The sequence below is a fragment of the Oncorhynchus keta genome, chromosome 24 (genome assembly GCF_023373465.1).
Source record: "Oncorhynchus keta strain PuntledgeMale-10-30-2019 chromosome 24, Oket_V2, whole genome shotgun sequence".
In the NCBI taxonomy this organism is placed as follows: domain Eukaryota; kingdom Metazoa; phylum Chordata; class Actinopteri; order Salmoniformes; family Salmonidae; genus Oncorhynchus; species Oncorhynchus keta.
In genome coordinates this window covers 29,296,444-29,308,623 of record NC_068444.1, presented here as the reverse complement: position 1 = coordinate 29,308,623, position 12,180 = coordinate 29,296,444, and the positions used below count along the sequence as shown (strand labels likewise).

Below are 12,180 nucleotides of genomic sequence, written 5' to 3'. Positions count from 1 at the left end.
CGGGCTGTGCTGGACCCTGGTGTTATTAACACAGAAGCTCTTAAAGTCACCTTGGCCTTTCATCGACTGGACGGTCCTTCAGTCCATTCCTCATATCACCCTGCCATGGCCGATGACCGAGCCTGTCCACAGAGGTGAGTTTGTCTCACCCCTTTGTCCATTGTCTAAGGTGAGGGTAGCCGGCCAAAGGTTTGGACTGTCACGTGTGTGTCTGTGTGAGGGGGAGGTAGGCGAGGAGAGGGGGAGACAGGTCTACAGAGAGCGAGAGAGAGAAGTTGGCCAGGTGTATCGCAGAGCGTCTCACTCGGTGCTGGTCATGACCGCAGCTCGATGTAGATAGGTGAGAGAAGAAGGGTGAAGTCGGAGTGAGAGAAGAGAAGTCACCGGACACAGGATGGTGAGGTGTTGGAAACGTTCAGAAACCACCGGGTTGGAGGATTCACAACGCATGGTAGGAGTGGGACTCATCTGTACCTTGCTCAGTGGTGGCTTAAATGATCTGTGGCAAAAGTCTGATTTTTTTTTATTAGCCTCAATGATTTTGTTGCTATTGGAAAAGTTATTTTCATACAGATAGAAAGACTAAGTTGTGGTAATGTTATTTGTGCAACACTCACAGAGCAGGGTCCCCAACTGGCGGCTTTATTTGGCACCCCAAGTTTTCTGAGCAAAAAATACCAGGAAATCAGCTCCAAGTGATTGAAATTTTGGAAATCTTTTCCCAAGTATTCCCAAGCATATAGAGAGAGACATGATTGTATACAAATGTAAGCAAGGTTTGAAATTATTATGTTTTAGTTAAATATATCTGTTTGGGCTTGCAGTCAATTTGAAGTCTACAAATTACTTGTCATTATGTTCCGACCCCCTGACTATTTGCTCAAGAATAAAATACTCCCCCGGCTGAATCCCGTTGATCACTGTCATAGTCCATTCTATTTCAGTTTTAACAAACTTGTTGAATCCAGAAACAGTCAGACACTCACCCAGACAAGTGGCTATGTAGATTGTGATAAGCTGTTGTTGTGTATGTCTCCTCAGGATGAGGGTCCAACAGTGTCCTGCCAGTTCCCACACAAGGCATTCTGGGTGACCCTCAGTGCCACTCTCCTCCTGGTCATCATCGCCCTCGGTGTCAGGGGGCATCTATGGGTCAGACAGCCCGACGCACAGGTGGGAGACACAACTCTCACCTGATTCACCTGTCGGGAACACGTTGCTTTGTATTTGGCATTAAAACTGTGAGGTGTTGTAGCCCAATCTAACATAGATGCACACATGACTGTGGTTGATGTACAAAATATTCGCTCACACTTGTACAATCACAATGTTGATGATGAGTTTACATTGAGTAAACCTATCCCTCTACTGTGGTCCTTACAGGTTGTCAGAATCACAGTTCCGGATCTGACTGGAACCCTGATCAAACAATCAGCATTGGTGGACAAGCACAACGACCTGGTGACCTATACTGTGACCTCACCGGCCAACCACACATCCACCGTGCTCTTTGACGTCAAACATGTAAGAAGCAGACCTGTTCAAAGTGTATTGAACTGAGGCAAGCTGCAGTGCACCTTTCTGTTTCCTTGTTCCACATTGTTGCATTGTAAAAGGCTGGTTGTCTAGAAACAGATTCCCATGCTAGAACTGAGCTTCAATGGGTGCTGAACTGATATTGTGTTATGTTTGTTTGTGCAGGGTTTGATATGTTACAAACCTATGAACCAGGAGAATTGCTACCTGAGTAAGATGGAGAAATCTGACTATGAAAACATGCAGTCCCTTCTCCAGCAGTCAATGCAAACGGTAAAGATGTTTTACCTTTCCAACATATAACAGTGTATGAAATATACTATTTTGGATTTCACTTTATATGAGCCTGTTACCATGCAAAGGAAATATGTCACATAGGGACTTATTGGCATGGCAACAACTAAAGAGTACGCAGAAACACCCTACTGTGTCAGCCGGCTCTCAGTTGAAGGTGCCCTGTTACCTTACACTGTTGCTAATGTGTGAGTTGGCAGTGGGGGTGGATAATTGTAAGTGACTCATAGCTTAGTGCCATCTCTGTCTCACTCCATGGCCAGCCAGACCCTATTGGAGTTAGAAGTGTTGATTTTAGCATCCCTCTCCTCTCCCTGTCCAGAGAACGAGTGGGAGGTAATAGGCCGAACAAGGCCTTAAATGTTTATAGTGTAGTGTCTCTCCAGGACTGAATTCCTCAGGGCATCTGATCCTCCTAGACCTCTCTCTTCCCTGGATCCCCTTACAGGTTGGGACAGCAGTGAGGCTCAGATCTGCACAATGGCCACTCTGTCTGGGGACTACTGGGTTTGTTAAGGCTTCACTGGGCTGGAGAAAGTGGCGAGACTATGGTTGGTTAGCGAGGGAAGGGCCAGTCCTACAGTGGACATCTTTAATGAGGTGTGATTTTTTTGCTATGTTTGGTCAATGTCAATGGTCATTGCAGAATGGATGGGTTGCTTTTCTGCTGTGGTACTGTGTATCTATAGGGCCATGTCGATATCTACCAGTGTCCTTGCTGGGTATTTGTTAGTTATTTTATTTTGAGGCCCATTAACGTTTTACTTTATGAGTCGATTACTTGCTCATATCAGATTGAATCATGGTTATCAGGGCCTAGGATAATTCATTTATTCACAAGAGCTGGTGTATGATTACTCATGTCATTAGTTAATTACCGGTTCATTACCCCACAGTTATGGGCCATTGTGCAGCTGGACTCATTCAATCATTAAGTGGTTGTACAGACTTAAGTTGCATATAAACTCAAAAGAGAAATATGCCACGTATGCCAAAATTCCAAGTGTTTTATCCTTTTCTCATGCTATCTGATAGAAATATAGTCGTTTGTATTTGAGTTCTGACTCTCACGGTATTAAGTATCTCGTAGAACTATACTTCAGCACGAGAACCACCCACTGATTTTGGTCATTAAGTGTCTGATTTAATGGATAGACTTCATCCACATAGAAAAGGCTGGGCCTTTCTGAGAGCAAAATATCTGTTCTGCAGCATAATGCTCTTTAGAGTGGAGGGAATCGGACTGTTAGAAGGCTCGCTCAGGCATAACGGCACTTTAAGTGGTCCCTATCGGACTCATCACCAGTGTAAGTGGTGCAATTACTAAATGGCCATTGTGCCAAATGAGAGACCAGAGTTCAGCTGAGAATGATGCAGGGTTGAGTGTATAACCTGGCATAGGCCACTGAAGTGATCTAATAGAGACACTGCTCTATAATGGCAGCTTGAGTTTCAGGTCTGCCAAAGCACACTGTTCTATCCTTATATATAATCTTAATTGACACAACTTGTATTTGTTGTTAGAAAAACCACTGAGGTGACCTCACAAGCAGTGCAATCATAATTATTTTGCTGTCCCTTTAGCTTGCTCTCATTATTCATAATCCCGAGACAAATGTGTTCCTCTTCTGCCAGGAGGTGTTGTTGGGGAATGAGACCCAGAGACAGACAGAGTTCCTGGGGGTGATGGGGGGCAGTCAGGTTGATGTGTCCACCCTGGAGGAGCCTCTACAGGCCCTGTGTCGACACAGCTCCATCCACTGGACCAGGAGACAAGACGGTGAGTACCCTTCACATTTATAGCTACATGCTAAATACACATTCACACAATGATGTACATTTGTAACTGTGGACTGTTTTATTTTAAAGTGGGACCAATTTTATATTAAATTCTGGGATAAATCAATAGTCATATTTCATACAAAGGAAAGACCAGGGGCTCTTTTGTAAAACAAGTTCTTCAGACTGAGGGAGAGCTTGCTCCCTGTGTCTTTGTGTGTTGGCAGCTCTTTCCAGAATAGGGCAGAGTGAGAAACATAATCCTAAACTACTGTGCTGTGTGACCTTTGCAGTGTCGCAGCAGTAAACTTAGACTGTTACTCAAGTAGTATTTTACTGGGTGACTTTTACTTGACATTTTCTAGTAAGTAATCTTTACTTTTACTCAAGTATGACAATTGAGTACTTTTTTTCATCACTGCAAAACCCCAAAGTATGCAAGCCAACTACCATCTGTTAATGGAACCGTATTTCCAGTTTTACTCACCTGGGGATTCAGAGTAGCCATCAGTGCTCTCTGCTATAGTACGGGTTAGATATTGCACTGGTGATCTTCCTGCTACAGTTAGTTAGCATAATGCTAAATTGAAGTGCTGTGTGACATTTGCAGTGTGCCAGAAGTAAATAAGAAGCACAACCTTTAGGCTGAACTCACTGCTATTTTTACTTTACGCCACTTGGGTTTTGTTGGTCTTCGCTACCAAACTGCCTGTTTAGTAACAAACCCTCTCTCTCTCTGAAGGTCCAGGTAAACAGCGTCTGGTCTACTTCTGTATTGACATCTGCTTCCCTAGTAACATCTGTGTGTCTGTCTGCTTCTACTACCTGCCGGAGTGACCTGCCATCATCCCACTCTCAGGCAGCACATACCAACGCTGATCAGGGAAACAAAGTAATCCTTCTCATCCCTGCTAAGTCGCCGGCTGCAAAAAAAACCCTATTTGAATACAACCGGGGAACAGCAGCCAGCTTTGACTCAATACTGCAGCTACCTTAGTCCCTTCTAAGCTTTCGCCCCAGTCCTTTCCATTCCGAGGGACGGAAACAAGCTGTCAAGTTTATCTGCAGACTCCCCTCGTCACCCTCCCTTCATGTTTAATACCTTCCCTTGTGGCAGTTTTGGAGAGTATAAGAGTCAGTTTTTTTTGTGCTTGTTATTTCCTGTACTGCAACCCACAGCAGATGAGTCATTGTGTGTGTAACCATTCCTGTTTATTGGATTGTGTTAAAATGACTTGATCCCTCCAATAAAGAACAGTTGTGTAAAATACGGATTGTCTCTTACTATAGAGAAGGGAAATAGAATCTTTCCAACACTTCAGACTAAAAAAACAAAGCCTTTGTGGTAGTTCCTGTTATGATGTATTAAACAGAGAATCAAGACAAAAGACAAATGTAAATGTTATACATACCAGTTAGTCTTTACTGGAATTCATCATATCCTGTACAGTCACACATTGGGACTCAGTCCACATTACAGATATCCATCAGTTTTTCAAAGACCTCACATTTGAGGCTTTTCACCTTTGATTAAGCTATTGAACCCAAATACATGAATCTAGCTATGGCCCAGAGTTTTTCATGGTAAGTGAACTCCTCGCCCAAGCAAGCCCATAGACCTCCTTGTATCCCCAATCTGTCGAAATGTGGTCCTTATGAGAAATATAAAAACAGCCTCTCCCCCCTCTTATCCTGATAAATCAAAAGCTTTTGTGGAAGCAGACAGACGGGTGTGTGGATATAGATATATATATACAGTCACAGAGCTTCGCTGTAGTGTAGCTCCTTCTCATCCACTGGAGTCCACTGCTGTCTCCTCAGCCCAGCACGCTGTCGTTAAAGGCCAGACACACCACAGCTTTCTGATGGCCGCTGTACTCCCTCTTGATCTCACCAGTCTCCACACACCACAGCCGTGCCAGGTTGTCAGAGGAGGCTGGAAGGAAATTCATCACATTTACTGATTGATCCGTTGGAGCACAAGTCAGAACTGCCCAAAAGTGAGTTAACTAATGAGTGAGGCTCCATGCAGTCGCGGCTCAGGATTAATCATCACAATCTAGCCACTCTAGAAAGGATGGAAGTCAGTCACTTTCCAACAGCAAAAACTATCCCTTACCCTAGATCAGGGCTCTCCAACCCTGTTCCTGGAGAGCTACCCTGCTGTAAGTTGATGCTCAAACCCCAGTTGTAACTAAACCGATCAGCTTATCAACCAGCTAATTGTTAGAATCGGGTGCGCTAGATTAGGGTTGGAGTGGAAACCTACAGGAACAGAGCTAGATAAAGTGTAAATACACATTAATCATTTAGTTGTTATCGTGCATAATAAAACACACTGGGAAGAAATATAACACTGACCTGTTACAATGTACTGTGAGTCTCCAGAGAAGGCACAGTCCCACATCCAACCTCGGGACGTCTCTCCAGGGTTATTACTCTTGATGCTCAGCTCCGTCATCAGAGAGAAGTTAGATGTTCTCCAGATCTTACACGTCTGGTCCGCCGAGCAGGTCGCCAGCAGACTGTGGAGAAAAGATACAGTAACTATACAAGACATGCAATCAAAGCCTCCTACTTCTAAATAGTTAATGTTGGATTATGCACACATTCCTTAAAAAAATGTGTGTGATGTACTCACGTGGAATCAGGACTAAATTTGCAGCGGAGGGAGTAGCGCTTATGAGCAGGGATCTTGGTTTTGGGGATGAGCTGTGTCACCTCGTCACCCATCCCTCCTGCCAGGTTCCACACGTAACAGTTTCCCTGTGAGAGATGGACAGTGATCACAATTTAAACTCAAATTAGCACTTTTTTTTTTTAATTGGTAAATTATTCTTAACAAAAATATAAAACGTAACATGTAAAGTGCTGGTCCCATGTTTCATGCGCTGAAATAAAAAACCATTCCAGAAATGTTCCATGCGCACAAAAAGCTTTTCTCTCAAATTTTGTGCACAAATTTGTTTACATCCCTGTTAGTGACCATTTCTCGTTTGCCAAGATAATCCATCCACCTGACAGGTGTGGCATATCAAGAAGCTGATTAAAACCTCTACAGGATCTGTGTCCCCCCTGCGGGATGGTTGAGCTAATGTGCGCTAATGTGATTAGCATGAGGTTGTAAGTAACAAGAACATAGACACATCTGATATGGGCAGAAAGCTAAAATTTGTTTTAATCTAACTGCACTGTCCAATTTACAGTAGCTATTACAGTGAAAGAATACCAAGCTATTGTTTGAGTGTGCATAGTTATGAACTTGAACATGTATTAATAAACCAATTAGGCACATTTGGGCAGTCTTGATACAACATTTTGAACAGAAATATTACCGGCTGGGGGCCCCACGTTGATTTGGTTATGGAGTCTCACTCAGATATAATATACTTTGATTTGTTTAAAAAACAATTGGTTACTACATGATTCCATGTGTTATTTCATAGTTCTGATTTCTTCACTATTATTCTACAATGTAGAAAATAGTAAAGATAAAGAAAAACCCTTGAATGAGTAGGTGTGTCCAAACTTTTGACTGGCACTATAGTTGCACAGACCCGTGAGAAACTGTGGCACCTCATGACGAGTTCAGATGTTTTCTGGCCTCAACCCCATCAAAGTTGCCCATCCCTGTACTAGAGTGTCCAGTATAACAAAATTATATTTTTCAGCATACTGACCGAGCTATTGACTGCTGCCATGTAGCTGGCGTCTGGGTCAATGTGGACTGAGTTGATGGACACTTCTGGTTCAGGAATAAGCTGCTCGTTGTGATCGGTCTTCAGATCCCAGATATGGATCACACCGCTCTGGTCCCCCACGATCAATTCAGCCTGGAAAATACACAAGCCTGATTGAGAATCAATTAGATACAATAAGCAGAATTTAAAAAAAGGGTCAATATGCAGTTGCTACATACATTTTTGGACTTCTAAATTAATTATATGTACCCATGAGCTAAGTTCAACTTCCATACCCCATCAAAACCCAAAATAAGATCATTTTACTATGTCTGTAAACACAGTAAATGTAAAGAAACACTGTAGACCATCAGAACATGGCTAAAACTATAAGTTTGTTATCATGGATAGTCAGTCTTTGCATTCATAGCTCTGTCCATGAATTTGAGAGTGGTTACATTTCTCCAGCCCAATCCCTCCGCTATTTACCAAAACAGTGGCAGGGACCAGCTGGCTGGATTATTTACGGACATATTCAATCTCTCCCTATCCCAGTCTGCTGTTCCCATTTGCTTCAAGATGTCCACCATTGTTCCTGTATTCAGGAAAGCAAAGGAAACTGAACTAAATGACTATTGCCTCATAGCACTCACTACTGTCATCATGAAGTGCTTTGAGAGGCTAGTTAAGGATCATATCACCTCTACCTTACCTGACATCCTAGACCCACTTCAATTTGCTTACCGCCCCCATAGATCCACAGACGATGCAATCGCCATCGCACTGCCCTATCCCATCTGGATAAAAGGAATACATATATAAGAATCCTGTTCATTGACTATAGCTCAGTCTTCAACACCATAGTACCCTCCAAGCTCATCATTAAGCTCGAGGCCCTACGTCTGAACTGTGCAACTGGATCCTGGACTTCCTGATGGGCCACCCCCAGGTGGTGAAGGTAGTAAACAACACCTGCACTTCGCAGATCCTCAACACAGGGACCCCACAAGGGTGCATGCTCAGCCCCCTCCTGTACTCTCTGTTCACCCATGACCGCATGACCACACACTCCAACATCAAGTTCAGATGACACAACAGTAGTAGACCTGATTACAGACAATGACAAGACAGCCTACAGGGAGGAGGTGAGGGCCCTGGCGGAGTGGTGCCAGGAAAAAAATATCAACATGAACAAAACGAAGGAGCTGATTGTGGACTTCAGGATACAGCAGAAGGAGCACACTCATCTACATCGATGGGACCGCAGAGGAGAAGGTGAAAAGCTTCAAGTCCCTCAGCGTACACATCACTGACAAACTGAAATGGTCCACACAGACAGTGTGGGGTACAAGGCATAATAGCGCCTCTTCAAACTAAGGAGACTGAAGAAGTTCGGATTGGCCCCTAAGACCCTCAAACTTCCCAACGCAACATCGGGGGCACTGTCTGCCCTCCAGGACACCTACAGCACCCAATGTCACAGGAAGGCCAAAGAGAACATCAAGTACATCAACCACCCGAGGCACAGCCTGTTCACCCCGCTATCATCCAGAAGGTGAGGTTATTGCAGGTACATCAAAGCTGGCACCGAGAGACTGAAAAACAGCTTCTATCTCAAGGCCATGAGACTTTACTCAACCCTGCACCTTAGCGGCTGCTGTCCTATATACATAGACTTGGAATCACTGGCCACTTTAATAATGGAACAATAGTCACTTTAATAGTGTTTACATACTGCTGTATTCTACTGTATTATAGTCAATGCCACTCAGGCATTGCTAGTCCTAATATTTATGTATGTTTTTGAATTTTACCACCTTTTTCGTGGTATCCATTTGTTAGTAGTTACTATCTTGTCTCATCGCTACATCTCCCGTACGGGCTCGGGAGAGACGAAGGACGAGAGCCATCCGTCCTCCGAAAACCCAACCAAGCCGCACTGCTTCTTAACATAGCGCGCATCCAACCCGGAAGCCAGCTGCACCAATGTGTCAGAGGAAACACTGTGCATCTAGCGACCTGGTCAGCGTGCATTGCGCCCGGCCCGCCACCCTAGACCACTGCATCACCCGGGAGGCCTAATATTTATGTTTCTTAATTCCATTATTTTAGATGTGTGTATTGTTATATACTACAGCACTGTTAGAGCTAAGAACACAAGCATTTCGCTACACCCGCAATAATATCACCATGTGACCAATAACGTTTGATTTGAGTACGCTTTGTTTTTGTTTCAACTGCTGATTGCTGCTTTAAAGAAGGCAAGGATTAACCTAGGTGTTTATCAACAGTTACAGTACAACCACAGAATTTCTGAACTCAGAGGCGCAACATTGCAAGACTTCCGGGAACACTTGCGAAACAAACCAGGCTGGGGTTTGAGAAGTCAATGTTGTTCATCTTCTCAAAATCTAAAGGGGCAACCTAGATTTTAGCCACTGTCTTAAGTAATTGAACAGGTTACTACGCCAACCTCATGAAAGTGACAAACAGATTTTCATTTTCGTCAAAACAACTTTTATATCGAAGGAGTGCCTTTGATTTGACGGCCTCCACATGCGCAGTTCGGCGCGAGACGACAGTTAGACCCAATGACGTGTTTCTACGCATGAGCCTAGCCTACACGTGTGATCATGGATTTATTTTGGAGAAGCAGTTTTAGCCTACCTTCATACTGTATCGTCTTTGGTACAACTCAAGACAGTTCTGTATCAGTCACAGTGCTCCCTCTAGTGGTGGCATATTCCATTCATCGCTTTTGAGACACTGACTTACCTGGTTGGGATGAAGGCATACACAGTTGATGGGAGCATTGACCTGAAAGATCCTCTGACATTGCAGGTTCCTTGACCTAGGACCAGAGCGATATATGTAGCTTGGTGAGAATTCCATAGCAGGCAAGCAGAACCACAGCAGGAAGCGACAGTCGCCATATTATCAAGAGTACCTCAGGTCCCAGATGCGAGCCATGCAGTCCTCTCCTCCTGTGTACATCCAGCGGCCGTCCTCATGGAAACCCACTGACGTAATGTTCTTACTGACACCATCATAGTTTATGACCGGGTTTGGGTTGTTGGAATTTAGATCATACATACGAATGTGTTGATAACCTTTGGAATAGAAGAAAAGATACACAGTCAAGTACCATGTTAATGATTATGATGAGTATGGGTGTAAATATCTTATTTCTGCACAAACCTGCAGCAGCAATCATACTTCTGTCGGGAGTAACTTCGAGGGAGTTCACTTGCTGAAAGTATTGGTTAAGAAAATAATTCAAGGCAGCCAAGCTATAATGATTGTGCAATAACAGCCTTAGGATCAAAATACTATTTTTGTTTGCAAATATGTTATCAACATATTGTGCTCACTAGGGGATGTTGTTTATTTAAAAAAGATCTCTAATCAAGGAGTTGGAGGCCTTTCTAAGTTGTTACAATCAACAATGACATGGGATCTTGAAATGAAATAAAGGCAAAACCAGCAAGCAATGTCTCTCTTGAAAGATGTGTGAAGCAGGTGAAGGTAAGGATACAGAGTCCTGGTGCTGGACTGTCCTGGTGCATATGCCGCTGTGGGCCTGCCAGAACCGCACTGTGTGGTCATATCCAGCGGTGGCCAGAATCACCGGGTCACTCCCCACTGTCCCCTGACCCTGGTTCACGTTCATGTTCGAGTGCTGTATGTTGTCACTGCAAAACGAGCCGTAAAACAGTGTCAAATATTAGAGGCATTGAAGAGCAATAATGCCAGTGAACAATAACTTTGTCACTGTTACTTAGCTATCAAGTTTTTCTGACAGCACGCCAACAACTTGCCAGACGTAAGCCGAGCTATCCTTTAGTAGCTCTGGTCTATGCGCATGATATGGTGTTAACCAGAGCTACATTTAGTGTTTCTCAAGCACAGTAGTAACATTTTTACTTTGGTGAGTTTCTATAATATATTCAAGTCAGTCATTTAAAAAATATTCAAAACTCTATGAAATAATCAATTTAAGGTGCCACAGAGAGCAAGGGCAACTCGTATTGTCATCGCGCCATGGACTAGAGCAAAGTTATCTAGCTATGCTAGCTAGTCGCCTTGTCTATTTAGTTTGTTAAACCATTTGGTGACATGGTTGACATCTAAACAAATCATGTGCAAATGGCACTAGCTATGAAAAATATTATCTTACCTCCAAGATATGTAATATTTTAATGACAAAAGTGATGTGAAAGCTGTAAATAGCCTTGCTTATGTTTTTTTCCCCGGAAATACTGTAGGGCGTCTGACTAATAGTTCCCTCACTACAATAAGTACTTTACGCTAGGTTCCGGGATCAAATTATATTGGTTCCGGTTAGCTTCTCCTTACTAGCTTATTACCACCGCCTACTGGCTTCATATACGAAAATGTGTCTGATAGCTAGGTAGCTCGATATCTTTGTTTATTTACATTTTTAAGTAACAATATAATATAGACAAAGGGTGCGTTCGTAAATTCAATCTGGAGTGCCAGAGTCCGCGTTTGTAAATTCAGAGCCACATTGGACGCTCTGACGGAGGAGTAGGGTTGATCCGAGCGTTCTGACCTCACAAGGGCAGTCAAGCACCCAGCTAACTGGCTGATGGTGGCTAGTTGGCTAGCTGCTTCCAGACACAAATGAGAGAACACCGCACAGTGGTGGCTGACTGAATACTTTCCCCCCTACCCCACTGTATATACATACATACATTGATTCTTGAAGATTCACACTCCATAAGAACCCAAAATATAAGCTTGTTTTTCTCTGTAAATGTAAACATAACATGGTTAAAACAATCATGTTGATATGATGGATGTACTTGCATCCTTGTCAATTAATCTGAGAGTGGTTACATTTCTCCAGGCCCATCCCTCAGCTTTTTAC

General features: G+C 43.4%; 2 protein-coding genes across 3 annotated transcripts; one reads left to right on the top strand and one right to left on the bottom strand.

Moving 5' to 3' along the window:
* Positions 1-155: 155 nt before the first annotated feature.
* On the top strand, positions 156-4,835 carry bricd5 (BRICHOS domain containing 5). 2 transcript variants are annotated; one of them, XM_035801352.2, is made up of 6 exons: positions 156-451; positions 1,042-1,173; positions 1,384-1,524; positions 1,702-1,809; positions 3,466-3,610; positions 4,352-4,835. In XM_035801352.2, the coding sequence occupies exons 1-6, from the start codon at positions 395-397 to the stop codon at positions 4,444-4,446; spliced, it is 678 nt and encodes a 225-aa protein (XP_035657245.1). In that variant the 5' UTR covers positions 156-394; the 3' UTR covers positions 4,447-4,835. The 2 variants fall into 2 exon arrangements, with proteins under 2 accessions (XP_035657245.1, XP_035657244.1); XM_035801351.2 differs by lacking the exon at positions 156-451 and having other exon boundaries at positions 798-1,173.
* Positions 4,836-5,005: 170 nt separating this feature from the next.
* Positions 5,006-11,626, bottom strand: mlst8 (MTOR associated protein, LST8 homolog (S. cerevisiae)). The gene is made up of 9 exons (XM_035801349.2): positions 11,467-11,626; positions 10,825-10,981; positions 10,488-10,539; positions 10,237-10,399; positions 10,065-10,140; positions 7,290-7,442; positions 6,251-6,375; positions 5,971-6,134; positions 5,006-5,545 (listed from the first exon to the last, which is right to left on the bottom strand). Exons 2-9 carry the CDS (start codon positions 10,957-10,959, stop codon positions 5,427-5,429), a joined length of 987 nt encoding a protein of 328 aa, XP_035657242.1. The 5' UTR covers positions 10,960-10,981; positions 11,467-11,626; the 3' UTR covers positions 5,006-5,426.
* Between the last annotated feature and the right edge of the window lie 554 nt (positions 11,627-12,180).

What these genes read in the sequence shown, in the direction of transcription:
- mlst8 (XM_035801349.2), bottom strand. Translation starts at nt 10,959, where the DNA reads ATGAACGTGAACCAGGGTCAGGGGACAGTGGGGAGTGACCCGGTGATT. An exon ending in CAGTCCAGCACCAGGACTCT is followed by an intron (nt 10,540 to 10,824) that starts GTATCCTTACCT and finishes CAATACTTTCAG; the next exon opens with CAAGTGAACTCCCTCGAAGT. An exon ending in CTCACAGTACATTGTAACAG is followed by an intron (nt 5,546 to 5,970) that starts GTCAGTGTTATA and finishes ATTTCCTTCCAG; the next exon opens with CCTCCTCTGACAACCTGGCA.
- bricd5 (XM_035801351.2), top strand. Translation starts at nt 856, where the DNA reads ATGTTCCGACCCCCTGACTATTTGCTCAAGAATAAAATACTCCCCCGG. An exon ending in TGCTCTTTGACGTCAAACAT is followed by an intron (nt 1,525 to 1,701) that starts GTAAGAAGCAGA and finishes TTGTTTGTGCAG; the next exon opens with GGTTTGATATGTTACAAACC. An exon ending in TCCAGCAGTCAATGCAAACG is followed by an intron (nt 1,810 to 3,465) that starts GTAAAGATGTTT and finishes CTCTTCTGCCAG; the next exon opens with GAGGTGTTGTTGGGGAATGA.